Source organism: Manihot esculenta, chromosome 8, assembly GCF_001659605.2.
Source record: "Manihot esculenta cultivar AM560-2 chromosome 8, M.esculenta_v8, whole genome shotgun sequence".
Taxonomy (NCBI): Eukaryota; Viridiplantae; Streptophyta; class Magnoliopsida; order Malpighiales; family Euphorbiaceae; genus Manihot; species Manihot esculenta.
The window spans coordinates 4047409-4074689 of NC_035168.2; the positions used below are offsets into that span (position 1 = coordinate 4047409).

Consider the following 27281-nt stretch of genomic DNA (forward strand, 5'->3'; position numbering starts at 1 on the left):
TTAAAGTATTAAAAGATTAATTGATGAAAAAAAATTAATATTTATATCATTTTATATTTTAATTTAAATATTTAATTGTTAATGAATTGATTAAATATTTAATTTAATATTTTTATTTTTTAAATATAATTTAATTCTACCTATAAAATTAATATTAATTTTTATTTAATTATAGTTAATTAATATATTGTGATAAATCTGAATCTCCCCATGCTCCATATTTGATAGATCTGATTTCCTATCGTCCCATATTATATGGATCTGGTTTCTTCTTTGCCCATATTTGATAGATCTGGTTTTCTCTTACCCTATCATATGGGTCTCTCCACACTCGATTTGAAGAAGGAATCTGCAAGATGAAGAAAGACGGTCAGGGGTCTACCGGGATGGACCCCGGTGGAGACCCTCCGACGTTCAAATCAGGCTTGAGAACTACTGTAGTATCAATAGGCAAGAGTTGCCGAGAAAATCAGAAAAAAATGGAGAGAGAGGGAAAAAAGGAGCCCTTTGGAAGAAGATCCCCTGTCCTTTTTACCTACCCCTGGCACGCACGCGGACAAGGCACTCACGCGGACCCGGTTGTAAAGTGACTGGGCCAGCTATTCTTTCTCACATCATCTCACTGGGCTGGATTTCTTCTCATTGAACCCGAGCTCATGGTGGACCCGGCTTCATAGTGGACCCAGCCTACCCCGCGCATCCGGATCGAGGCTTGAGAGGCTGGATCAGTCTTGCTTAAGGAGGGCTTGATGGGTTTTGGGTTATTGTTCTCCTCTTAGGTCTGGCCTCGCCCAGAGTAGAGGAAGCCCGACAGTCATCAATTGCCCCTTTACCTCCTCAGCAGTTATTACATGAGTGGTGAGGGGGTAAATTCCTAGACTTCCTTTGTGACTGCGCGGCCCGAGAATTGCTCTTGTAAAAAACGTCCTTTCCTTGCTTTTTTATTTCTTTGTCTCCTTGCTTTGATGTTTGAATATATGGCGATCTGGAGAGGTGTATTTGATGATGAATGATATTTCACCTCGACCTGTACCTCATTATTATTTTTTACTCGGACTGCCTTCTTACTTTGTCAATTTTACTTAATTGATGGACCAGGCTGTCTCTACTGGGATTTGCCAGTCGAACTGACCCGAGCTAAGAGCTTGGTGTCTAGCTAAGCTTCTGACTTAAGAGTTTTTCTTATTTTTATGAGGACATTTTTGTCTTTGGCTCATGACCTCATCAGTACTGCGAGCTCAGATGTATATTACCTATAGAAATATCTTATTTGCAAGAGTGCCCCGTATTAGACGATTGTAACTCTCGTTCTTGTTATGAGCTCGGATATCTGGTGCCTCTTGATGTGACCTTCTGGCAATCAGTGCGGTCTGAGCTGTGTGCTCCACTGGGATAGGGAGCTCGGCCTTTTGTCGTTTTCCTCTCCTTTGGTCATCTTTGCTAAGCATTTGGTTCTCGGGTATGTCTCGATTAGTTGGATTTTTTGCCCCCGAGTGTTTTATGGGCTGTTTACCCTCGAGCGTTTTGCGGGCTCTTTGCTGCCTAGACCTCTCTCTAGGCTAGCTGAGTTGGTTTAGTGCTAGTGGTCAATTCTTGAGGTCGGTGCCTCTTATGATTGTCCCTGGTTCTTTGTTTAGTTTTCTATCTTGGTATGCATTTTGCTTAGGATTCGCTTTGCCTTAATTTGGTCTGCCTATTGGATTTACCAGTGTCGAGCTCATTTTCTTGAGATCGACATGGTGTTTTGGCGCTTTGGCGCCATGAGCGTTGCATTGGCCTTTAGCAGGTCGCATTGCTACACGATATAGGCGTTGGGGCGACTTAGTTTAATTTCGTTATATGCTGGTTATTTTGCGAGATCGAGGTCTTATTAGCTTGTAATCCGAGCTCTTTCGAGAGGTCGGATTCAAATTCTTTTATTTCTATTCCAGCACCCTCTTGAGGTCAGTGTGGCACTTTGGCGCTTTTGGCTATTGTATGAGATCAAAGTCTCTTTACCTTACGACCCCAGCTCCTTTGGGAGGTCGGAGTTTAACTTTTCATTTATGGTCCAGTGCCCCAATCTTTTTATGTGAGGTCAGAGCTGTGTCCTTATGAGTTATTTTTGCATGTTGTCATCGTGTGCCGCTGTTTGCTGTGAGTATACAGTATTTTTTAATAAAAGGCGAAAGAATAGTTCCCTTCATCCTCTCAGCTTGGTTTTATGGTGCTGGCAGTCATTTTTCGAGACCAGCCACCTACCTCACTGGGAGCTCGCTCAAGATTCAGGCTCTTTGGCCTTACTGTCGCTTCATCATCTCAACCGGTTTTGTAGTGCCAGGGGCAATTGGGGAGCCCGGTCAACTACCTCACTGAGGTCTTGAACAAGATTCAGGCTCTTTGGCCTTACTGTCGCTTCATCATCTCTGCCAGTTTTGTGGTGCCGAGGGCACTTGGGGAGCCCAGTCACCTACCTCACTAAGGTCTTGAACAAGATTCAGGCTCTTTGGCCTTACTGTCGCTTCATCATCTCAGCCGGTTTTGTGGTGTCGGGGGCACTTGGGGAGCCCGGTCACCTACATCATTGAGGTCTTGAACAAGATTCAGGCTCTTTGGCCTTACTGTCGCTTCATCATCTCAGCCGGTTTTATGGTGCCGGGGGCGCTTGGGGAGCCCGATCACCTACCTCACTAAGGTCTTGAACAAGATTCAGGCTCTTTGGCCTTACTGTCGCTTCATCATCTCAGCCGATTTTGTGGTGCCGGGGGCGCTTGGGGAGCTCGGTCACCTACCTCACTGAGGTCTTGAACAAGATTCAGGCTCTTTGGCCTTACTGTCGCTTCATCATCTCAGCCGGTTTTGTGGTGCCGGGGGCACTTGGGGAGTCCGGTCACCTACCTCACTGAGGTTTTGAACAAGATTCAGACTTTTGGGCCTTATTGTCGCTTCATCATCTCAGTCGGTTTTGTGGTGCTGGGGGCGCTTGGGGAGCCCGGTCACCTACCTCACTGAGGTCTTGAACAAGATTCAGGTTCTTTGACCTTACTGTCGCTTCATCATCTCAGCCGGTTTTGTGGTGCCGGGGGCACTTGGGGAGCCCGGTCACCTACCTCACTGAGGTCTTGAATAAGATTCAGGCTCTTAGGCCTTACTCTTTCTTATGAATTTTTCTGCAAAATAAGAGCTTGCACATAGCATATATAACGAGAAGGCTCATCGTTAATTCAATAATATTCATCAATAAATATGTCGCACATGACACTTAGTTTTATTTTTCAGATGAATGTAAGTATTAGCTCTAACAACATTAACTCATGCAATTTAGAGATGCAATAAACAATATTTTGCATGTGTAAACTTCTCCAAGATTTTTCAATTTAGAGATGCAATAAACAATATTTTGCATGTGTAAACTTCTCCAAGATTTTTCAATTTATAAAATACGTGATCTTTTTCTCAGGAATGCCTGTGTTAGCATTAATAATAAAATTTCATGACAATAAGCAATTATCAAGATATCTAAGCTCAGGTGAGTATACTTTAATTAAATTTATGAAATCCTTTGTATTCAACAATAATTAATCAAAAATATTTGCTACTAACTGAAAGACACTCTTTGAAATTTAAATTCTATTTTGCCTATTTATAACTTGATGGCAATACTGTGATCATGACAAAATGCCTAAATTGCCCTTTGAATGATGATAATAATGGGTCAATGGCATTGGACGTAAATAAATTAGGATTACTTTACGTGGCAAGTTATGATGGTCTCCCAACAAAGTAAGCAGGATCATTAATTGTTGTTTTTAATCTTCTCATTTCCGTAGTAGCTAAGGAATATTTTACATTTTAAAATAAAATTATATATAGTATTATTTTTATTTTTATTTTTATTTTACAGGAGATAATCGACGCCTGTACTTCGAAGGGTGCGCGGGCAGCCCAACTAACAGTTTATTTTATAAATAAAGATTTCCTTACCTCTTTCCTTCTGACTGAGCAAATGCAGATTTGCATGGCCCTTGGGTCTTCTTCCACAGGAGTTAGCCCTCGCAGCCATAACAAGCTCGTCTGTTTGTCGGTTTGGATATGCAGTTTTCAAGTTGGCTATCGTGCTGCACAACTCACTCGATTCCAATGAGTCCAGATGGCAGCCGCACCCCGATTTCACTCGTCTTCGAGCTGGCCAGCATGTACAACCCGAATCCCTCCTCGATCAGCTTGGGTCTCTGATCATCTCTTGTCTTCTCCCTGTTGCACCGATACTTGAGGGGTACTGTTGTCCAACCAAGTCGGATAGTTATGAGTCACGCCCTAGCTGCTCGGCAACATCATTCTATCCGACCTGAAATGCGAGCCCGACCTCAAACATGGCTCCGACCTCGATCACAGATCTAAGCTCGAGCACGGATCCGACCTCAACGAGTAATCTAATGCTATGGTCGTTGGATTTGCCGAGCTCCTTTCTGTCTTGCTATTCCGACCAACCAACTTGCTAATTCAAATCTTGAGGGCAGTCTGGCCATCCGACCATGAATGCGGGATCGACCTCAAACATGACTTCGACCTCAAGCATACATCTATCCGACTTCACGATTTCAATTTCGAGCTTGAGTCTGTCGACTATTAAGCATGAGCTGATTTATTCATGTGGTTCAATGTCCAGTCGGGCTCGTTATGTTTACTGGGAATCTCTTGTTGGTTTGCTGAAGTTGTTCTTTCCAAATTTGCTTTACCGACTTGTCTGAGCTTTTTCTTCCGACCTGTTGAGCGTGGTTTGCTGGAGCCTGGTATTATCTGTTTTAATTCTTGAAAGTTATGGTTTCTCCATTTGCAGACGTGTGGTGTTGGCTCCATCATGTCCACCCATCTGCATTGACAGGTGGCGTCGTGCCGACCTCGCTTGTTGGAGTTCGACCAGGCTAGCAATCTTCTTTATTAGCAACTTCTTCACTAGGTCGACACATCTTTGGCAGCTCGGGCTCTTTCCAACCTTGCTATTCCAACCCACCGACCTCTCGGTGCTCCGCTCTATGAACTCTGCCGAAGTCCTCAATCAAAATTTGTGCTCGGCTGAGTTTCAGTTTCTTGCTCAAAGCCTTCCATACTCCTCCTCTCTAACTTGTTACTTGGGACTTTATAGCCGACCTACCCATCTAACCTTTACAACATATGTACTGTCGGCCTCACAATTTCAACAAATATATACATCATTAATTCTTTTTTTTTTATAGAAAAGATTAAAATTCTATACTCATATATAAATATTTTGATATGAAGTTTCACTTTGTCAGATTTCAAAGAAAAAGTTAGTAATAATAAAATTCAATAAATATTAAAATAAACTATTTGAAAGACTATCAAAATATTCTTGAACCAGCTGGATCTTTCTTTTCAGCTAGGTTATTTAGCTGGGTTATTGTAAATATCCAGCTTTCTTTTCGCATAAACTTTCATACATTCATGTGGATCTCAATGGGTGAATTTAGAAACTCTGGTGACGAAAAATTCTCCTTCGTTCCCATAGACGCCATTTGATAAATCTGAATCTCCCCATGCTCCATATTTGATAGATCTGGTTTTCTCTCACCCCATATTATATGGATTTGGTTTCTTCTTGGCCCATATTTGATAGATCTGGTTTTCTCTTACCCTATCATATGGGTCTCTCCACACTCGATTTGAAGAAGGAATCTGCAAGATGAAGAAAGACGGTCAGGGGTCTAACGGGATGGCCCCCGGTGGAGACCCTCCGACGTTCAAATCAGGCTCGAGAACTACCGTAGTATCAATAGGCAAGAGTTGCCGAGAAAATCAGAAAAAAATGGAGAGAGAGGGAAAAAGGAGCCCTTTGGAAGAAGATCCCCTGTCCTTTTTACCTACCCCTGGCACGCACGCGGACAAAGCACTCACGCGGACCCGGTTGCAAAGTGACTGGGCCAGCTATTCTTTCTCACATCATCTCACTGGGTTGGATTTCTTCTCATTGAATCCGGGCTCTTGGTGGACCCGACCTCATAGTGGACCCAGCCTACCCCGCGCATCCGGATTGAGGCTTGAGAGGCTGGATCGGTCTTGCTTAAGGAGGGTTTGATGGGTTTTGGGTTATTGTTCTCCTCTTGGCCCTGGCCTCGCCCAGAGTAGAGGAAGCCCGGCGGTTATCATATTGAATTCTAAAAATAAATAACTCGATTATTAAAATATATAGTGTATACTTTTAATAATAAATAGAGTTAACTAAGATAAAATATAACTATAATTGAAGTTGTGAATCATATATTTAATAATTAAATTATTTATTTTGACTAAGAGAGAGTGGATACTCATTTTTATATGTAAAATTATTTATACCTACAAAAGTATAAGGACAACGGCATAAAAAAAAATCCATCAGCCAGCATCAAATCTGCTTGCTTTCTTTTCTTTTCTTTTCTTTTCTCTTTATATTTTCTCTGCAAAGCCATGAGTGGCTAAATACTTTATTTCTAGTCGAAGTTAAGAAGAAATTTCAATTTCTATATGAATTGAGAGATCTAAAACTCCATTGCTAATCTTTTATTTTTCAATATTTATATAAATTCTATTCTTCATCTTATTATTGCATTGTCATTGGATCAATAGGGCCCGTTGTTCTTGATTTCAAAGTAGTATATTGTTAGTTTGAATATTTGAAATCCGTAATTGTTTAGGTTGTTCAAACATAAGTAACAATTAGTATAACAATTAAGATGTTGTATAATCTAACTCAAACTCATCACGTGACTGGTCAGTTAGAATTATATCTCTCTATTACTTAAAACAGTTGACAGTTGATAGTTAATAAGTAAAAATTTCAAGGACGTTCTTTGGGCAATTTATTGGCTAGTGATTAATTAGCGAATGTTTTCTAGTTAATCTAAATTTAAGAAGAGATTTGGTTATGTTGAGCATCAGAGTGGGTGTCCACTACCTCATATTTTTTTCTTTGTAGATTTTGACCAATCATTATACAATTCCATTCCAGTCATATTATCAATCTAGTCTCATTTAATGTATTTTCACTGCTTCTGTATTTTTTTTTAAAAGAAAATGATAATTTATTTTTTTCGATTTAGATTTTATTTGCATGTTAGTATTATTGATTGTGCTTGTTATATGTAAGGTATTAGAAAAAAGTGGTCTCCTACTTATTTTTTATTTTTTTTATTTTATATATCACTTAAATATCTCAAATTTATTGAATAAATTTAATTAAGAGACTTCATATTAAATTCATCTTAATACTAAATTTGAATATAAATATAATAAAAATATATTGAACTGTATTGTTATAATTTCGTGTCGACGCTCATCTTAATACGAAAAGAGCAGAATATCATTTAAATTCAGTTTAAATAATTTTTTTAACACTAAAAATAAAATTCTTTATATTATTTTACGATTTAATCCCACTTCTCAATTTTAGCCCTTATTATTATTATTATTATTATTATTATTATTATTATTATTATTATTATATAAACCGACAAAATACAATCAGACAATAATTTGTTGCCAAACCAAGCAACGAAACGCTCCGATCATATTATCGGACAAGACTACAAGAGGTAGGAAGAACAGGAGAGCCACAAAAAGCATGTCAAAGTCGGACGCAGTGGCGAATGGGCTAGCGGGAGCAGGTGGGGGTATTATTGCTCAGATAATCACTTATCCCCTTCAAACGGTACCTTCTTTCCTCTGCTTTGCTCTCCTATACTTCCTTATTCTGTCCATTTGTTTAGAATTGATCATTGCAGATAAACACGCGCCAGCAAACCGAAAGACGGGCTAACAAGAAGAAGAAGAATGAAGGCTCCCTTGATTCTGCACCTGCACCTGGAACGCTTCTTCAAATCCTTCAGGTATCATCATAACCGACAATAAGCAGCTTTTCTTGCCTTCTTTTATCAGAATTTTAGTCCATATCGTGATTTTCAATATCCAACATATGCGAATGGAGCCAATTTTATTTCACCAGGTCATTAAAACCGAAGGCTGGGGTGGACTTTATAGTGGCCTTAAGCCTTCTCTCTTTGGAACTGCTGCTTCGCAGGTCAGGCTTCTATCCGTTGCTTACTTCACGTTGCTGCTTTGATTTGAGCTGCTTTCTTTCCGTAACTTATTTATTTCAGTGGTCTATTAAACTTACCCTGGCCTTTCCCCTTTTCTTTTTCCCTTTCTTTTGTCGAAAAGGTCGGTGGCCTTTCCTACTTTCCTCGCATGTGACCACAAGTGCTCATGCTAATTCAATAAATCATTTTTTCCCCAACATTTGTTACTTTTGCTTACGCAACACCTAGGGATGGCAACGGATTGGGTATTTTCGGTTACCAGATCCGACCGAATCCTAATAGAACGGTCGGGTTTGGAAAATGAATCTGAAAATCATATGTATATTCCCAAGTAGCATCGGCAGATGAAGAGTTCTCCCAATGAATCATCCATTGCATCGCAGCTTGATTTCTCCTTTTAACCATTCTTCGTTCAAGGACTGACTGTGGATAAGGTAATGGAGAGTCTGGCATTTGTGGTAGGTGTGGAGAAGCAGCAATGGAAGAATGAGCAGCCTTAAGGAGAACACATTATGAGCATTAGGAGGAAGTTGCAACTTGTAAGCTACTGAACCAATTTTCTCCAAAATGACAAAAGGACCATAATACTTGGCTGCCAATTTATGATGCTGATGAGAAAGAGAATGCTGCAAGTCAGGATGGAGCTTCAGATGCACTAAGTTTCCCACCTGAAATTGTCTTTCAAATCGACGATAGCAGAAAACAAAGGATAAAATTAGTTATTTAAATTTGTACGATGCTGAAATTAGATAACATACTGTATACCTAAAAAATATAACTAATTGAAACCAGTAAACTAAATTTGGGAATCGATAATTTTATTCAGAGATTGCAATATATCTGACAGTCTAATATGTTCTTAATGACTCAGTGCCTTTAAATAGGAATTACAAAGAAATTAATAAAATATCAATAACAAAAATGAGAAGATAATACGTGGCTTGACTCAATAACAGACAAGAAAATGGAACTTAAAAAATTTGAACAAAAAATAACTAATAAAAACTAAATCAAACTAAAGTTAACTATGTGCTAATTTTAAATTAATGTTTAACACACCCCTTGAATGAAAATTACACACTCTAAATTGATTTCTAAAATAGACATGTTTATCTCAAGAAAGCGACTTTGTGAGAATATTTGCCACATGATTATTTATATTGCAATACTGTAATGAAATCACCCCTTGTGCCACAAGATCACGAATAAAGTGAACTCAAATGTCTATATGCTTTGTTCTTCCATGAAAAGCTAGATTTTTAGGTATTGCAATTGCTGCTTTATTGTCACAATAAATGTCAGTTGCTCCATCTTGTTTTTTCCATAAATTTACAAGAATCCTTAGCCAAATTCCTTGATATGCTGATGAAGTTGCAGCTGCATGTTCTACTTCTTGAACTTTATAGCTTTGAAACCATGAAACAGGATCAAAGGTGTTATAATAATCTGCTTTGAAACCATGAAATAGGACCAAAGGTGTTATAATAATCCACACCTTGTTGTTGTGAATAGTCTTTTACTACAAGTCGTGCTTTTTGTTTTTGAATACTGCCATCTGCTTGAAACTTTATTTTAAAGACCCATTCAACTCTAATAGCTTTATTATCTTTAGGAAAATCCACCCATTCCCAAGTTCCATTCCTTTGAATTCTTGCAATTTCATCTTTCATAGCATTGCGCCACTCTTATTTCTCCGCTGCTTCTTCAAAAGTCGTTGGATTAGCTACAAACAATATTTGTGAAGTCTCATAAATTTCAGCCAATGATCTGAATCTACTTGGAGGAGTTCCATTTTCAGATGAAGATAAGCTTGCCAAAATTGGAGAAGTAGCTTGCTGTACTGGAAAAGTAGCTTGCTGTACTGGAAAAGTAGCTTGCTGTATTTGAGAATTAAGTTGTTGTATTTCAACTGAACTTTCAATCTGTATGTTGTTTGGATTTTCTTGCCAAGACCAACTTGCCTCTTGTTCATTAAATACAATATTCCTACTCACAATTAGTTTGCCACTAATAGGATTATACAACCTATATGCTTTGTGAAACTTTGATGAAAAGAAGAAAAAGGGAGCAGAAGATTTGAGAGAAAATACTTGATTATTCCCCTCAAGCTAATTGGTGTATCTATACTACTTACAAGGGTACACACTAGGTAAGAAAATAAATTAATTCTCTAATTATAGCCTAATCATATCCCAATCATATCACAGAATCATATCCCTAATTATCACTACAAATCTAGGCTATTTACAGAAATAATCTCAACACTTTGGATTGAATACAATAACCGGTAAAAATACACTTTATTGATTTATCATCAAATTTGCTACGATTATGAGAATCAATCAAAGCTTAGGCAATACAACAGAAAATTTCAAATGGCTCACCGGTGTCTTCTACCACTCCAAGCTTCAAGTGGTGTTTTGTTCAAAACAGCTTTTGTTGGTGATAAATTCAGCAAGTAAACGGCAGTTGCAACACTTTCTATCCAAAAATCTTCTGGTAATCCTTGGCTTTTAACAAATTTCTTGCCATTTCCACCACCGTGCGATTCTTTCGTTCAGCCACTCCATTTTGCTTTGGCGTATATAGAGCCATTAATTTTCTGTGGATGCCTTTATCTTCTCAAAATTGATTAAATTCATGGGACACGAACTCTCATCCTCTATCAGTTCCAAGTGTTTTTATATTTTGTCCACCTTGCTTCTTAGAAAATGCCTTGAATTTCTTGAAAATCACAAAAGTTTCTAATGTGGATTGCAGAAAATACATTTGGTTCATCCAATTGAAATCATCTGTGAACAATAAAATATATTTGCTCTTACCAAAGGACTGCATTTTCATAGGACCACACAAGTCAGCATACACAAGTTCAAGACATTCATTTGCTTTTCTAGACTTTCCCATAGAAAATGATTTTTTACACTGTTTTCCATAAATACACTCTTCACACAAATCTGAAGACTCTATTTTAGATAACAAAAAAACTATCTGTTTTTTACTCAACAGCTGGAGATTCTTTATATATAGATACCTATACCGTAAATGCCACAATATGCATTCATTACTCTTTTTGACAACAAGAGCATGATTCTCAACATTAGAGACTTTAAGAGAAAACAACCTATTTTTAGATATGGAAACGGTCTATAATCTGATCTGATTTTTTATCTCTAATTTCACATGACTCATCATCAAATAAAATAGAATATCCACAATCCATAAGTTATCCAATACTCAATAGATTTTGTGTTAAACTTAGAATAAAATAGACATTGTTCAGGAGCTTTACATTATCATTGTTATTTTTAATTGTTACGGTGCTTTTGCCTTCAACTTGCATTTGCTTGTCATCACTAAGCCTTATTATCAACTTGTATGACTCATTAAGCTCTTTGAACAATGACTTTATACTGGTCATACGATTAGAGCATCCATTGTCTAAAAACCAAATATCACCTGAAGTTATTTTTGCTGTCTTCATAAGCCATGAACAACTTGGTCTCCTCTTTCTCTTCTGCATAATTATCTTGTTGATTTCGTTTCTAGCAATTTGCTTTTACATGCCTATATTTTATTGTTTGCAGTAATAGCATTGAATACTGTTTCTGCTAGTTTTCTGATTTTCTGTTCTTTGTTCATGCTGCTCATTTCTTTGCCTATTGCCTCTACCACAATCGTTTCTGCCACGACTTCCTCTGCCTCTATATCCTCTTTTTCCACGTTCTCAGCTAACTACTTCACCTTTTACATGAAAGGCTTTCTCTTCATTCTTTTTATCTGATCTGCATAATCTCACTTCATGAGATTGCAAAGATCCCATTAATTCATCAAATGAGTATGTGGCCAAGTCTTTAGGCTCTTCAATGGCTGCCACAACTTGATCAAACTTCGGAGTTAAACTCCTTTAACACCTTTGCAACAATAGTTTGATCCGAGATTTTTTCTCTATAAGACCTCATTTGATTAATATTTGCAACTACTCTTGAGATAAAATTTTGCACTGCCTCTCCACTCTTCATTTGCAAGATTTCGAAATCACGACGAAGGGTTTGAAGTTTAATCGTGATTACCTTAGAATTGCCTTGGTACACTGCCTGCAAGGTCGTCCAAGCATTTTTAGCGGTAGTTACTGCTCCAATTTTTGAAAAAACTGACTCATGTATGGCTTGCTGAATGAGGAATAATGCTTTGGAATCTTTCTTCTTATTTTCCATCAACCTGGTTCAGGATATACTTTCTCAACTAAGTCCCACAAATCTTTAGAATTAAATAAAGTTCTCATCTTGATATTCCAGAATTCAAAGTTTTCACTTTTGAAAATAGGAATTGTCGATTGAGAAATGCTCACAGCATTGCAGTTGGATGTCATGAGTTAACGCCCAATATTATGAATGAACGAGGCTCTGATAGCACTTTTGTTGGGGAAAAGAGATTGACGATTGTAGAAAACAGAGGATAAAATTAGTTATGTAAATTTGGATGATATTAAAATTAGATAACATACCAGATAGTTAAAAAATATAGCTAATTGAAACTAGCAAATTAGATTTGGGAATTGACGACTTTATTCAAATATTGTAATATATTTGATGGTCTAATCTATTTTACTCTGCAATACAATACAGTACATTACTATTACTAACTTAATGACTCAGTGCCTTTAAATAGGAATTACAAAAAAAACTAATAAAATATCAATAACATAAATGAAAAGATAATGCCACTACAGCGAACGTGGCTTGACTTAATAACAGACAAGAAAATGGAACCTAAAAAATCTGAACAGAAAATAACTAACAAAGATTAAATCAGACTAACATTAACCATGTGCTAATTAAATCAATCTTCAACAACTTTTGCTTTGCTTTTGAATTGTTGGTACAATATTGTATTCCTCTTTTGCATGCTGCCAGGGCATTTATTACTACTTCTATCAAGTTTTCAAGAACAGGGCAGAGGCCATTGCAGCCTCTCGTAAAGCCAAAGGTCATGGAGATGGTAACGTTGGCATGTTTTCTTGGCTTGTTGTGGCTGCTATAGCTGGGTAACGTCTCCTCTAATCAGTGACTTTTTGTCATAATCACATATAATATCAAAGCTATTATATTATGTATAAAGAGAGTTAATGGTGGGTGTGAATAATATTCTTTACACTTTTCTCATCTTGCAGTTCACTGAATGTATTGCTGACAAACCCAATATGGGTTCTTGTGACTCGTATGCAGGTACCTGCGGATATTTCCCCATAATCCCATCATTTTATAGGATTAAGTTTTGACTTTTTTATGTGATTAATTAAGATCACTTTGGACTGGCAAGTATTTATTCAGAGTATAATCTGAATCCTTTGTGCCATTTGGCTTCATGACAACAAAATAAACTATTTCCTGCCCAATTTCATTCACAAACACAATGAAGGAAACAAGTTATATGTAGGGTGACAAGTGCATGTTGCAATAAAGCAATAGTGCTCAAGTTCTATTTTGCTGGTGCATGGTTGGCTGCTAATCGTAGCTGGTCTTGTGGTGTTTTGTTCTGATTTTACATGGCTTCTTTTGATTTCTTATATCCCAATATTATGTTATTTAAAATCTACTTGTTTTGTCACATTTTTATAGCTACATATTGCATGAACACATTATGCATTCCTTTTTGAGCCGTGGTGATTGTATGCATGGCATGGTGCACTGCTAGCAGAACTTCAATTTATTTACAGCAGTAATTCAGCTCCATAATTATTAGACAGATGGACAGGAATGATAGCCTTTGAATGGTATATCAACTACTGTTTGATTGCACTGATTGCAACCTTTTGATTCTATTTTCATCTTTTCAAGTCCAATGAAGATTGTATTTGACATTCTGTATTTGATTGTAGACACATACTCAAGCAGAAAGAAAAATTATGGAGGGAAAGAAAGAAGTTTTAATCAGGGAAGCTTCTGAAAGTGGTTTACAAGGTTCAGATTTACAGGACAAATTGGCTGAACTTGATTCAATAAAGCCTTGTCCTTATGGAACATTACATGCGGTTGGTAGCCATTATCACATAATGTATATCTTTTGCTTTGTGAACCTTGATGGCATGTTGATCATGACTATCTGCATCCATTATCACATCATGTCCAGTTAGATTTAACATTTTAGCGTTGGGTAGATTACAAAAAGCTTATTGAAATTTGTAATAATATACGAGTGAAGTGTAAAGTCATTGACAAACTACATGGACCAAAATTATTAATCTGGAAATAGTAGGAATTGAAACTTATATAATGGCAAACCTCATGGGCATTTTTAGTAAATTACCATTTGGTTTCTTTTGATGCTACTTTTAGTTTCTCATATGCGTTTATGTTTTTGCAAGGCATGTGAAGTTTTTAATGAAGCTGGAATAACTGGATTTTGGAAAGGCATCTTTCCTACGCTTATCATGGTTAGCCTGTTACTATTGTTATTATTATTATTATTATGTATGATGTTCACCGAGTTGCACCTGTTATGATTAGGAATTGTGCATGCCAGGTGTGTAATCCATCCATCCAGTTTATGATTTATGAGACATCGTTAAAGCATCTAAGGGAAAAACGTTCCGCAATCAAGCAGGGGTATAAAAATGCAACTGCTTTAGAGGTGTGAAAGCACTTTTAGTGTTTCAAATCATATATCAGAATGACATTTTATTTGGTATTGCATATTTGCATCTGTCTTTTGTAAGATATTTGGCCTTTTGTGCGCATGTTAAACATCTCCTGTCTTGGAGAAGGTTTTTTTACTAGGAGCCTTGGCAAAACTGGGAGCAACTGTCTCAACGTACCCCTTGTTGGTTGTCAAGGTAAATTCTCCGCATTTTAAAATTATTATAAAAAAAATAAAATAAAGAGTTTAAATGCAAATCATGAGATATCGTGGCCATCTTCCATTTAAATACAATTTCTCAGTTCTCTAGTATTCTTGGATGCACCCATCATTTTGTCACTTAAAATGTTTTAAAGACTACACTGGCATCTTCATCTGCAATTACTCACTAGGTTTACAGGCTCTTGGTAGATGCTCTTCATTTTTTTTTCCAGGCAATCATTGTGGCTTTCTTGTTTGCAGTAATCTGCAATTAAGAAATTGATGTAGGTCAGCTCCTGCAGTCTCTCTCACTGTGGGGACAGTTCACGCACTTACAATACACTGATCTATATGTATGCTTTAGCCTTTATGTCCCTTCTTCTTTGTGCTGTCTTATTTACAGTCAAGGCTTCAAGCAAAACAGGAGATTGGTGGAAATAGTTCATTGAGATACTCAGGTTTGCTTTTAGATTGATGTGAGCATAACATATTTGGCTGTAATGCCTAAGAATCCTTGAATTTATGCAAATAACTTTGGTTAGTTATGCAATTATAGCTAAAAATCCATTTCACAATAAATTGGAATTTTTTACTTCAAAGCATGCATTGTTTAATCCAACATCATTTACTCATATTTATATATTACTTTGTTTAATCCAACTATCCATAGTACACCTTGAACTGGTTTTCATTACCTGAATACTATCTTAACTTATTTAGTTTCTAATCAATTGACATCCCTACTTTATAGTGATAATGGTTAATCAAGAATTTTGGGAAAATTTAGAGAATTCTTGTATTTCACTATTCATCTTTACAATTGGTTTATATGATTATTTATACACAAAGAATTATATCTAAACAGGAAGTAAATAATCAAATAATAATTACAGAGATAATTAAGAATCCTAATCAAATCAAATCATATTCCTAGAATTAGTTAGGATCAGCAAATAAGTCAACACTCCCTCTCAAGTTCGTGCAAAGATGTCGCACATGCCCAACTTGCAAATCAAATTATGGTAGATCTTGTTGTTGAGCCCTTTAGTAAATACATCCGCAAATTGCCCAGTAGAAGTCACATGAACTAGGCTCAAGATACCGTCTGTTAATTTTTCTTTAATGAAGTGCCGATCAATTTCAATGTGTTTCGTGTGGTCATGTTGGACTGGATTTTATGCTATACTTATAGCAGCTTTATTGTCACAATATAAAGTTATCTTGTCTCTCTCGAGCAATCTCAACTCCTCTAATAACTTCTGTAACCATAAGAGTTCACACACACCTTGGGCCATTGCTCTGTATTCTGCTTCAGCGCTTGATCGAGCAACAATACTTTGTTTTTTGCTCCTCCAGGTGACAAGGTTCCCTCCCACAACTGTGCAGTAGCCAGAGGTGGATCTCCTGTCATCGAGAGATCCTGCCCAATCTGCATCTGTAAAAGTTTCAACTCGGAGGTGACCCTGTTTGGAGTAAAGAAGCCTTTTCCCTGGCGCAGACTATAGGTATCTTAAGATGCGAAGTACAACTTGCATATAAGTCTCGCGAGGGTCAGGCATGAATTGGCTGACTAAGCTAACAGTATAGGCTACATTCGGTCGAGTGTGTGAGAGATAAATCAACCTTCCTATCAATTTCTGGTATCTTCCAATATCCACGGACTCACCAGTTCCTGCTTTCAATTTGTGATTACTTTCAATGGGAGATTTTGCTGGTTTACACCCCATCATACCAGTTTCTTCCAACAAATCAAGAATGTACTTTCTTTGGGAGATAAAAATTCCTTTTTCTGATCTAGCCACCTCGATACCTAGGAAATATTGCAGTTTTCCTAGATCTTTGATTTCAAATTCCTGAGCTAACAACCTCTTTAGTTGAGTCATTTCCTCTTTGTCATTGCCTGTCACCACTATATCATCAACATAAACAATAAGAAGGGTGATCTTACCCTTGTGATGTTTGATAAACAGAGTGTGATCAGCATTGCTTTGTTGGTAACCAAAGGACATCATGACTCTGTTAAACCTGTCAAACCAAGCTCTAGGAGATTGTTTTAGCCCATACAAAGCTTTCTTTAACCTGCACACCTTTCCTTGTATCTTCTCATCAGCGAACCCAGGAGGAATTTCTATGAACACTTCTTCCTCTAAATCTCCATGGAGGAAAACATTCTTCATATTAAACTATTGCAAGTCCCAGTCCAAGTTGGCTGCACAGGATAACAAAACTCTGATTGAGTTCATTTTTGCAACTGGGGCAAATGTCTCTAGGTAATCCACTCCATAGGTTTGGGTGAATCCTTTAGCAACCAATCTGGCCTTAAACCGTTCAATTGTGCCATCAGCTTTGTGCTTCACTGTGAACACCCATTTACAGCCAACGAGTTTCTTCCCAGGTGGGAGAGTGACAAGCTCCCAAGTCTCATTTTTAGCCAATGCTTTTATCTCTTCAATCATTGCTTTCTTCCATTTAGAATCTGCAAGAGCTTTCTTCCAATCCTGTGGAAGACACAGAGGAAATAGACAAGGCAAAGGCTCTATAGGAAGGAGATAAGGATTCATAAGAAATAAAGTTAGAAATAGGGTGTTTAGTACAAGATCTGACCCCTTTTCTTTGTGCAATAGGTTTATCTAAGTCATTGAAACATTCAAGAGTTGTGGGTAACTCACCAGAAGAAGATTCATGATTGGGTAACTCACCAGGAGAAGATTCTTGACTCTGAGTAGACTGCATAATGGCTTCTTCTGTCTTGTCTCTCCTCGAATACCTTCTCAAATTTGGCTTGTCCAAACGACCAGTTCTCTCTTCCTGATTGGACATCTCCCCCTGTCTACTAGAACTCAAACTTTCTAGTTGAGCCATATCATTCAGAATCACAGAATTCGGGATCACCTCTTCTTGCTCATTATTCTCCCCCTGAAGAGGTGAGTGGGTGGTACTGAAGTAGGGTTCAGTTTCTCGGAAGATAACATCCATACTAACTAAGTATTTTCTAGATGGAGGATGATAACACTTGTATCCCTTCTATGTTGGAGAATACCCAACAAACACACATTTAAAGGCCTTGGGATCCAATTTTCCTGCCGTCCTAGTATGGACAAAGCAAACATACCCAAATACTTTTGGTGGAATAATGTATGAATTCTTCCCTTGTCAAACTGCCAAATGACTCATAAAGTCAAGGGTCTTGAGAGGCATTCTATTGATAGGATAAGCAGATGCAAGAATTGCATATCCCCAATATGCTTTGGGTAGATTCATGGTGAACATAAGAAATCAAGTTATCTCCAATAGATGCCTATTTTTCCTTTTAGCAACGCCATTTTGAGCACTAGTATAAGGACAACTAGTCTGGTGTACTATCTCATTACTCTCCACATAAGCAAAAAAGCTACTATCCATGTATTCTCTTCCATTGTCAGTTCTCAAAATTTTCACCTTAGTATCAAATTGAGTACAAACCATCTTATGAAAGGATTAAAAACAAGAAAATACATCACTTTTAGCTTTAATCAAATAGACCCAAGTCATTCGAGTGCAACAATTAATAAAGGTGACAAACCATCGATTACCAGACAAGGAGTGCCCATGGTTACCATAGAATAGGCCTCGCCCTGGGGCCCATTTAAGGTAACCAAGAATCTGTCCCAGAGCATCCCACTGGACAACAGTAGGAGAGGACATAAACTGACTCACCACACTCACTGAATATGCAATATCAGGACGAGTCATCGTCAAATAATTCAGCTTGCCAACTAATCTTCTATACCTTCCAAGATCTGCAAATGGCTCACTGTCTTCTGTGGTAAATTGAAGGTTAGGGATCATTGGGGCACTATAAGGTTTAGCACCCAATTTTCCTATTTCTGCCAACAAATCAAGAACATATCTTCTTTGAGATAAGAAGATGCATTTCTTACACCGCATAATTTCGATTCCCAAGAAATATTTCAAAGCGCCCAAATCTTTTGTATGAAACTGTGTTTTAAGAAATTCTTTTAGGGATGTGATGCCAGCAATGTCACTTCCTGTAATAACGATATCATCCACATATACTACAAGCATAATTACTCCACTATCAGAATTTCTATAAAATACTGAGTGATCACACTTACTCATCTTCATTCCAAACTGTTGGACCACCTCACTAAACCTGCCAAACCATGCCCGACGACTCTGTTTCAAGCCATAAAGGGATTTTCGAAGTCTACGAACCTTACCTGACTCCCCCTGAGCAACAAAACCAGGTGGTTGCTCAATATAAACCTCCTCCTGAAGATCACCATGAAAAAAAGCATTTTTAATATCCAGTTCATACAAAGGCCAATCATGAGTAGCCGCCAAGGAAATAAATAATTGAACAGATGCGAGCTTGGCAACTGGGGAAAATGTATCAGAATAGTCAACTCCATAAGTTTGTGCATAACCTTTGGCCACTAAACGGGTCTCGAGGCCAGCAACAGATCCATCAGGATTTACTTTCACGGCAAACACCCATTTGCACCCAATTGCCCGCTTTCCTGGGGGCAAGGACATCAACTCCCAAGTACCATTAGTGTCAACTGTCAAGGGCCATCATTTCCTCTTCTATTGCAGCACGCCAACCAGGATGGGACAAAGCCTCAATAACAGTTTTGGGAAATGAAATAGAATCTAAAGGAGTGGCAAAACAACGAGAAGAAGAGGATAATTGATCATAAGAGACACACGCTGAAATAGGATAAGTGCAAGTACGTTTACCTTTGAGAAGAGCAATGGGCAAATCCAAATCAGACAGTGAAGGATCAGTGGGAGCAGGATCTGTCAACGAAGAAGCGGGTAGTGGAGCGGAGTCAGAGTCCTCTAAGCATCTGGAATTCACATGAAAGATAGGAGGGCGACCTGGCACATGAGCGAAAGGTGTAGGAGTAGTCTGAGGAGATAGAGAGCGAATATTGTATAACAAGAGGTCATCTTCCTCCCCTTGGGTGTTATAAACAGATGATGGCAGAAAAAACGGAGTGGACTCAAAGAATGTTACATCTGCAGACACAAGATACCGATTCAGATCAGGAGAAAAACAACGATACTCTTACACTTCCTCAGATAAAGCAAAGAATTCACTAGATAACCAATATACGACCTTTCATGAAAGAGACCCAAAAAGGCAGACTGTTAAGGTTAGGTCGAAAGGCTACTAAAGACAAACCTTTCAAAAGAAGAACCACCGATATCAGATCGTCCATAGAAGACCACCAAAGATCTGATCTCCCAAAGGAAAGATCGTCAATGTAACACTTCGAATAAAAATACCTCCAGAAACAAGGATGAAAATTCACTCCCATATTTCGATCTATAATGAGTTGATCAATTCAACTGATTGTAATTCATAAGCGTCAGCCAAGTGAGCAGGTGGCGCTGAATTAGGAGGGCGGATTCCCTTCCCCGACGGTCATAAATAACCATCGGAGAAGCGAAAGGGCAAGTAATAACATATAAAAAAATAGGACCCCCAAGATCATGATATGTGTACACGTAAATCATCAAGTCTTTCCATCTGGTCGGACCAGGCAATAAGACGCCCCATCTATTGAGTACAAAGAATCAAAACAATAACACTCATGAGTTTGCCAAAACCCAGAACGGACAGACTTACCTCTTCAAAGACCGAAAAGGATGGTCCGTCCTCCTAAAAAACCTGTACTACAATGAGGCTTTGAAAGCCGATGTGGCCGACCTTAGTGACTGAAAGGAGCTCACTCCTCTATAGGTCGGATGAATCTTGCACGACCTAATAAAATCAGGGTAAGGATGCCAACCTCCTACGAGCTGGTCGTTTCCTTGGTACAACACAGGATTATAAATGTGCGTACCAGACCCACATTTATTGTTTTGTAGCCCATTATTAATGTACCGCCCGACAAACCTGCACAAAAGCATCCTTGTCCCGTCAGAAGGGGGCACGACACCAGAGACATCAAATTTATTTAGACGTATTTATACACTAAACTAACCTTAAAAAGGAGGGGGATCTCCTTCTGAAAGAGGAGGACCCTATTTCTCTCTTTCTCTCTTGCAATCACACAGGGAGAATCCAGAACCAACCATTCTCTTATCTTCTCTGTTTTACTTCCCTTAACTCCATAAAATTTCCGGATTTGACTTGAGTATTGGAGGGTCTTCACCGAGAACTTCTCAGGTGGACCCCTGACTGTCTTTTTCATCTTACAGGTCTCATTCCTCAAAACCAAGCATAGAGGGATCTGACGAATCAGACCTCTACCTAGATGTCCTCATCTGGACGCCTCGCCGGATCTCACCATCATCATAGATTATGGATAGACCAAATCTATTCTTCAAGAGAGTTTAAATTTTGAGAAAATCTATCAATTAAGATTACATTTTATCAATAATAAATAGAATGCATTTATGTAGTAGTTTCTTATCTTTATTATCTTATTTTAGTTGTTTGTTATTAGATTTCTAATATATTATCTTAATAGTTTGTTATCCAATGGTAACTTTTATTAGACTTCTACTATAAGGATTCCTATTTATTCAATAAAACAAATAGATTTATTCTGAAAATTGTGAGATTGAGACTCTTTTTTTCTTGAATCATGAGGTGTTAAGAGCTCACTTTATTGATCTCTTTCGCTGTCAATTGTTCGTCATGGGTGATCCAACAAATTTAGAAGAAAAACTGAATTTTTTTATGCAACGATGTGATGCATGTTTGAATAGTTTAGCTCGACAAATTTCTAAACTAGTAGTGACCATGAAAATTTTGGTCAACAAACTAATGAGAAGATAGAAGTACCTGTGGTGCTCTAAAATGCCAAACTCAGTTTCTCTCGTGTAATAGCATATATGATCCATTATTATCCTACATGTAAGGATCTATAAGAGTAGAAATAATAGTACTTTTAACTGTAATATAGACTCAATAACAATTAATGTAAAAGTAAATTATTTAGTTTGGTTTGGTTTGCTTCAGTATTTCCGATTTTTCCCTCAGAAAATCAAATTGACTTTTCGAATTAAATTGCTTTTATTGGTCTTTTAGTTTGAACCATTTGCTCACCCTAATGTGCACATATCAGCTCTCATGATAAATTTATTGTTTCTTTTTTGTTCTTCATTTGGTTTATGCCTTCTTTCTTGGATACTTTGACATCATTGACCTATGAGAAGTGCATGTCTTACTTCTCTTCCTCTTTCTATAACTTCTCCAATGGTATAAATGCAGGCACACTTGATGCAGTAACTAAAATGATCCGTTATGAAGGGGTGCTTGGTTTTTATAAGGGGATGGGCACAAAGATAGTACAGAGTGTTTTTGCAGCCTCTGTACTTTTCATGGTTAAGGAGGAGCTTGTTAAGGCTTACATGGTTCTGGCAGATAAGAGCAAGAAAGTTCTGTTAAATTTGAGTAAATGACTTCTTTATCATGTATGAGGGATAAAATCTACATTTGTGGTTATCTTATTTACTCATTAATTATACATCATGGATATATAATGAGGGTTAAAGTTAGCTGCTGCGACCATAGTCCTCGATAATTATCTTTAAGGATGTTATATGATAGACCAATCGAAGGTTAGGGTTTGGCTTCTGAGTATGAAATATATGAAATTTTGTAAATCATCTTTTTGAGAATGTTGCCTTATTGGTGTTCAAGATTCAGGGACAGTCTAATTCTCAGCTAAGGGAAGTGATTAGGGACAGTCTGATTTTCAAATAAAAGAAGTGGTTTCATCTGCAGAATCAGCCTTGATTGTTGTCCTCAATATCATGGTCATTCTGTTTTAAACTCTTCTTTACGGCAACATGTCCTGCATTAGGAATCATGTCTGCTAATAACTAAGGAGAAGAACCACACTCGATAGTCCTTTTGTCTGCATAGATTTTGGGAGCAAAGAAGGTGGAAAGGTGACATCTTCCTGTTTATCATTGTTTGTTTTCTTTAAATGTTCGTTTGTGTTACGGTCTTTGTAACTTATGCAATTATTACTAGAGGTCTATAGAATTTGTTTCTCCTTTTGTTATGTTGCTAGTAATTGGGATCTATTATGTTCTGTATGTTTATTAACTCGGAGATATCTTAGTTTTCTTGCAGATCCCACCTGCATATCATACCTTTTTTTTTTTTTGGGGAGGGTTGCGGGAAGGAGAATTTGAACATAGGACAACCTGTTCAGGCGGTGCTAAAAGGGGTGTATGTTAACTCAGTAGAGCTCAGTTTTATATATATAAAAAAATATACATATATAGATGCCTCTTTCTGTGGGTGTCAATCATAGCTGATATCAGCTAGAAGCCCGTTTAATCATCCAACACTTGGAGATGTGTATTAATAAATTTAGACAAGTTGATATGTATGAAGAAATTCCTTTCCTTGTTCAGAATCCTGCTTTAAATTAGACCTTAAATGTGGATCCATTTCAATAGATGGAGCTTTTGCCTTGTAGTATTGCGTGGGCGGTGGAAAAAGTTGATGGATCTCTGAGAAATTGTGAAGTGTAAACCATTGCAAAGGAATGAAATTCACATGTATACTTTGCCAGGTTTTTAAATTCAGATTTCGAAGATACTAATAGACAGACAATGTTACTATAGAGCTCAGGCAAACAGTGTTTTATGAATGGATATAGACACTATTTCTGGAAGCACAGCTTTGGCGGAGGACCAGTTTGGATTACTTCCAAGATATATACGCGTTGTTATTTTTTAACAATCATGCTAATGGACGATTCTTTCTTCTTGTCTTCTTCTGACAAAACACCTCCTTGCAACTCCAAGAGCGGAATAATCCCCTGTTCAAAATTATAGGAAAGAGAGAAAGAGGATCAACTTCATTTTTCTATATTTAAATGCCAAAGAAAAAGACAGAAAAATATCATGTGTTTTCCTGCTTACATGCTTTCTCTGTTCTTGTGCAAATTATTAACTTCATGAACTTTGGAGGAGTTTTTTCGGAGCTCTGGGTCTTTTTTCGCTCTATTCTCTTTGTCTCCATTTGCATTTTCGTACAGGATATCTTGGCTGTATGGCTCGACACTTGCATCATTTTGCTGAAAAAAGGACAACGACAACCATTTGTGTTCAGGCTCTTCATTTCTTAATATCTGGGCTATATCTAGCAAAAATTGATCCTTCCCCAAAGAATTGTTTGTGGGACCTGTGGAGGCTCTCATTTGGTTCTCCTGCATCAGAGGTCCAAAACAGGGTAAAATCTGACTGCGTGTCTTTGTTTCTCTTGTTGCTTGCATTTCCGATATTAATGTGTTATCTTTCAGTTCAGCGTGTTGTGCATTGTTAACTAATGGAGGTTCCAATTTCCTATATATACTTTGGTGCAATGTGGCTCCAGGACTTGTGTTGTGTAAAATCTCAGGAAATGAATTTTTATGCCGTTCTCTTGGATGATTGCATTCTGCTGGCTGGTAGTTTTTGGAAGAGTGTATCTTCTTTGATGATTCCTAAGTCAACTGGCTCCAAGCTCATATTTACCAAAACCAAGCACCCAATGGCAGTTTCTAAAGCTTTCGAAATGCTTTCTTCAGACATCTGGGCTGCCAGCTTGTCTTCAGCTTTTTTGAACATCAAATGTACAATGACATTGGCTGTTGCGAGTGAATAATTTACAACCCAAAAAAAAATGGTTTCACTTGAATAAACTTTCTTTATAGCAAGTAAATAGTTATTGCATTAGACAACTACCTAGTAGGAAGAAGAGCATTACCAGTGGATACTGTTAATGATGCAAGCTTCACATGGCTGGACAAGAATTCTTTCATATCTTTGCTTTCTATTCTTTCAAGAATATTCAACCAAATCTCATCCATGTCTTTCGTGTTAGCTAAGTAGAGCTCACTCTCAACTCCTTTCCCCTTGGATTTTATCTTTAGGTCTCTGCTGCGTGTACTTTGTTGCACGCAAGTCTTAATGTTGCAATGATGACTTGCCAAGTTTCTGCTGTGAGATTGGATTGTGTCGCCTGCAGGAATTTTATATGGTTTCTCAGTTATGCTCCTTGGACCATTTCTCTTCCTAGTTGACGTCTAAAAATTGTATTTTATTTGAATGCTTAAAAGGGTACCCGAGGATTGTACTGTCCTCTTAGAAAAGGAGATTCCTGAAGATATTCCATCAGAAATTATCTCGCGAAGCAATCAGTAGAAGAGCCCTATATACCCATGTAATGTTGGCAAAAGATGATCTATGCTGCTTCTCCGCTTCAAGTAATATCTTTAACGCATGGCATAAGTTCTCTGATTGAGTGTCTTCTGCAAAATTTTCCCCGTAAGTTAGTGGGTGGGGAGATACTGAAGCATAGAATGTTTAATAATTTATGCATCTTACTGAATTGTGATTCAGTTTCTAGCGATTCCTCATCTTTGGATGGCCCATCAATTCCTGAGTGAGCAGGACTAGTGATAGTAAGTATATTTGTAATGAGGGATGTCAATTGGTATACAATGACTTCAGCTTCAACCCCAGATGCAATCAATTCCTTTGCCGTGATAACAGTTTTCCTAGCGTCTCCGGAAAGAGCTGCTTTGAGTAAATTGGTGAGTTTACTTTTTGGAACTAGACCTACCTGAATGCAGAAGAATAAGGAAAACCATTTCATTATTGAAAGTTTCTGTTGAATCCCACATCGATTGTAAAAAGAGTAATGTGTCTTTATATGAGCCATGGACACTCCTCTCTTAAACTAGTTTTTGGGTGAATTAGGTCATGCATCAGTAAAATTCTGGGCTTTTAGGCATGAGGGGTGTGTTGAATCCCCTCGAGCTAGTTTTAGGCTGACAGTAAAATTTTGACCTTTGTGGAAAGGGGTAATGTACCCCTTACCTGAGTCATAGGCACTCCTCCCTTTTGTGGAAGGTGGTTGACATACTGCTAGAGTGTCGTTTTTGCAATAGATATGAAGGAGCGCGAAAGCTGATAGAGAAGTTAAAAGAAAAAGGCACCTACAAGTTGTTGCACCATGGAACTAGTGATTCTTGGACCCAATAAAATTAGCTGACCCAATATGTGTTCTGCTTCTTTCAGTGATCCTTCTGCCTTGGCAACAATCAGTCCCACAGCGTCTTTTTCAATTGTAATTGCCTCCTGAGCGACTATTCTTGCTAGCTTTAATGCGACATCCTTGTTGTTAAGTTTTGGGAAAGAGAATTTCTGACATTTGGATGATATGGATTCTGGAATCGTGTTTGCATCATCAGCAATCAACACAAAAATGAAAGTAGCACTGTTTATATTTTCTAATATACCCAAAAGATCATCCCACGCTTCTACGGTCAGTGAATGAGACTCCTCGATTATGAAGACCTTAAATCCTGGCACTGCTTGTGCCAATGACGTGCGCTGGAGAAGTGTACTAATTCTTTGAAATCCAGTGGTTCTATTTCCAGAGCACAATTTCATCATATAAAGGCTTCTACTACATCCTCTGCAAGTCCAGCATGGTTTTTCAGGTGAAGTAGATTCACAGAGTAATGCCATGGCAAATACTCTAGCAATTGATGTCTTTCCAGTGCCACTAGGACCATGAAAAAGATACAGTTGGGCGACTTTACTCCCCTGAATAGCATTAGATATGACCTTAATGTTAATTTCATGGCCTACTAGCTGCTGGAAACTCTTTGGCTGGTACTTGTGACTGAGGCTTGTGCTTGACCTGTGCACACTCATGCTAAGCCTCTTCTGCTGGCTATGACTATGTTGGATATCATTGCTGAAATATCCATAACTGTAGCCGGATTGGGAGAAATTATCCGGGTTTATAGGATCAATTTCTTTCCTTGAGTTTTCTTGTGAGCAATTGGCTTCAAAAGTAATTTCCTGGGGATATCCATTGAAAGACCTTGTACTTAGAAAGTCGGTTGCATTATTTTTTCTGATTATGCTTTGGCGCGTTCTTGACCATTGCCAGGCAACACTCCAGCCACTTCGTTGGGAATTGTGACTTGTCTTAATTTTGTCAATTTTGCCAGGAGATGCTGCAAGACCTTTGCTTATTGATGGAGGCCAAGAAGACTGGATGTAGTAGCAATCGCGCCCATGCTTTAGTGGCTGTTCCACTGCTGTTGCTTTTGGTGAAGTTGCATGCGTGAAGTTAGAAGACTGGCAAAAATGGTCTCTAGGTGCAGAAAAATTTTGGCATGGATCGTGAAAATAGCCTGCCATGGAACTGGAAGATCTCTGCCTGTTCCTTTTGGCTCCCTTACTTGATTCTTCCATGTCCTCTATCTTATAATTCCTGCTTCCAGGAAGAAGCAGAGAAATGTGGCTGTGAAAAGGAGGAGAGAGCTATGCAGCTTGGTTGTCGACTACAAGGAACCTGTATATATGGGGGGATGATGACCAATAAACGAGACGAAA

The 27281-nt window shown here is 37.9% G+C and overlaps 2 protein-coding genes across 9 annotated transcripts; one reads left to right on the forward strand and one right to left on the reverse strand.

Moving 5' to 3' along the window:
* The first annotated feature begins 7502 nt into the window (after window positions 1–7502).
* LOC110621169 (peroxisomal nicotinamide adenine dinucleotide carrier) lies at window positions 7503–22424 on the forward strand. 8 transcript variants are annotated; one of them, XM_043959290.1, is made up of 11 exons: window positions 7506–7684; window positions 7773–7862; window positions 7961–8053; window positions 12986–13116; window positions 13243–13297; window positions 13951–14103; window positions 14437–14505; window positions 14595–14702; window positions 14836–14904; window positions 15313–15367; window positions 22138–22424. In XM_043959290.1, the coding sequence occupies exons 1-11, from the start codon at window positions 7598–7600 to the stop codon at window positions 22326–22328; spliced, it is 1101 nt and encodes a 366-aa protein (XP_043815225.1). In that variant the 5' UTR covers window positions 7506–7597; the 3' UTR covers window positions 22329–22424. The 8 variants fall into 8 exon arrangements, with proteins under 8 accessions (XP_043815231.1, XP_043815229.1, XP_043815225.1 ...); XM_043959292.1 differs by having other exon boundaries at window positions 7507–7684; window positions 7979–8053; XM_043959289.1 differs by having other exon boundaries at window positions 7508–7684; window positions 7758–7862.
* An 879-nt stretch (window positions 22425–23303) lies between these two features.
* Window positions 23304–27271, reverse strand: LOC110620924 (protein STICHEL-like 1). The gene is given in 6 exon segments (XM_043959119.1): window positions 23304–24296; window positions 24298–24514; window positions 24634–24952; window positions 25044–25177; window positions 25254–25491; window positions 25872–27271. Coding segments are annotated over 6 exon segments (2670 nt in total). The 5' UTR covers window positions 27141–27271; the 3' UTR covers window positions 23304–23803.
* Window positions 27272–27281: the final 10 nt, after the last annotated feature.

Coding starts and splice junctions, on each gene's coding strand:
- LOC110621169 (XM_043959289.1), top strand. CDS start 7,598: ATGTCAAAGTCGGACGCAGTGGCGAATGGGCTAGCGGGAGCAGGTGGG. Junction 13,117..13,242: donor GTTGTGGCTGCTATAGCTGG/GTAACGTCTCCT, acceptor CTCATCTTGCAG/TTCACTGAATGTATTGCTGA. Junction 14,905..15,312: donor ACCCCTTGTTGGTTGTCAAG/GTAAATTCTCCG, acceptor TCTTATTTACAG/TCAAGGCTTCAAGCAAAACA.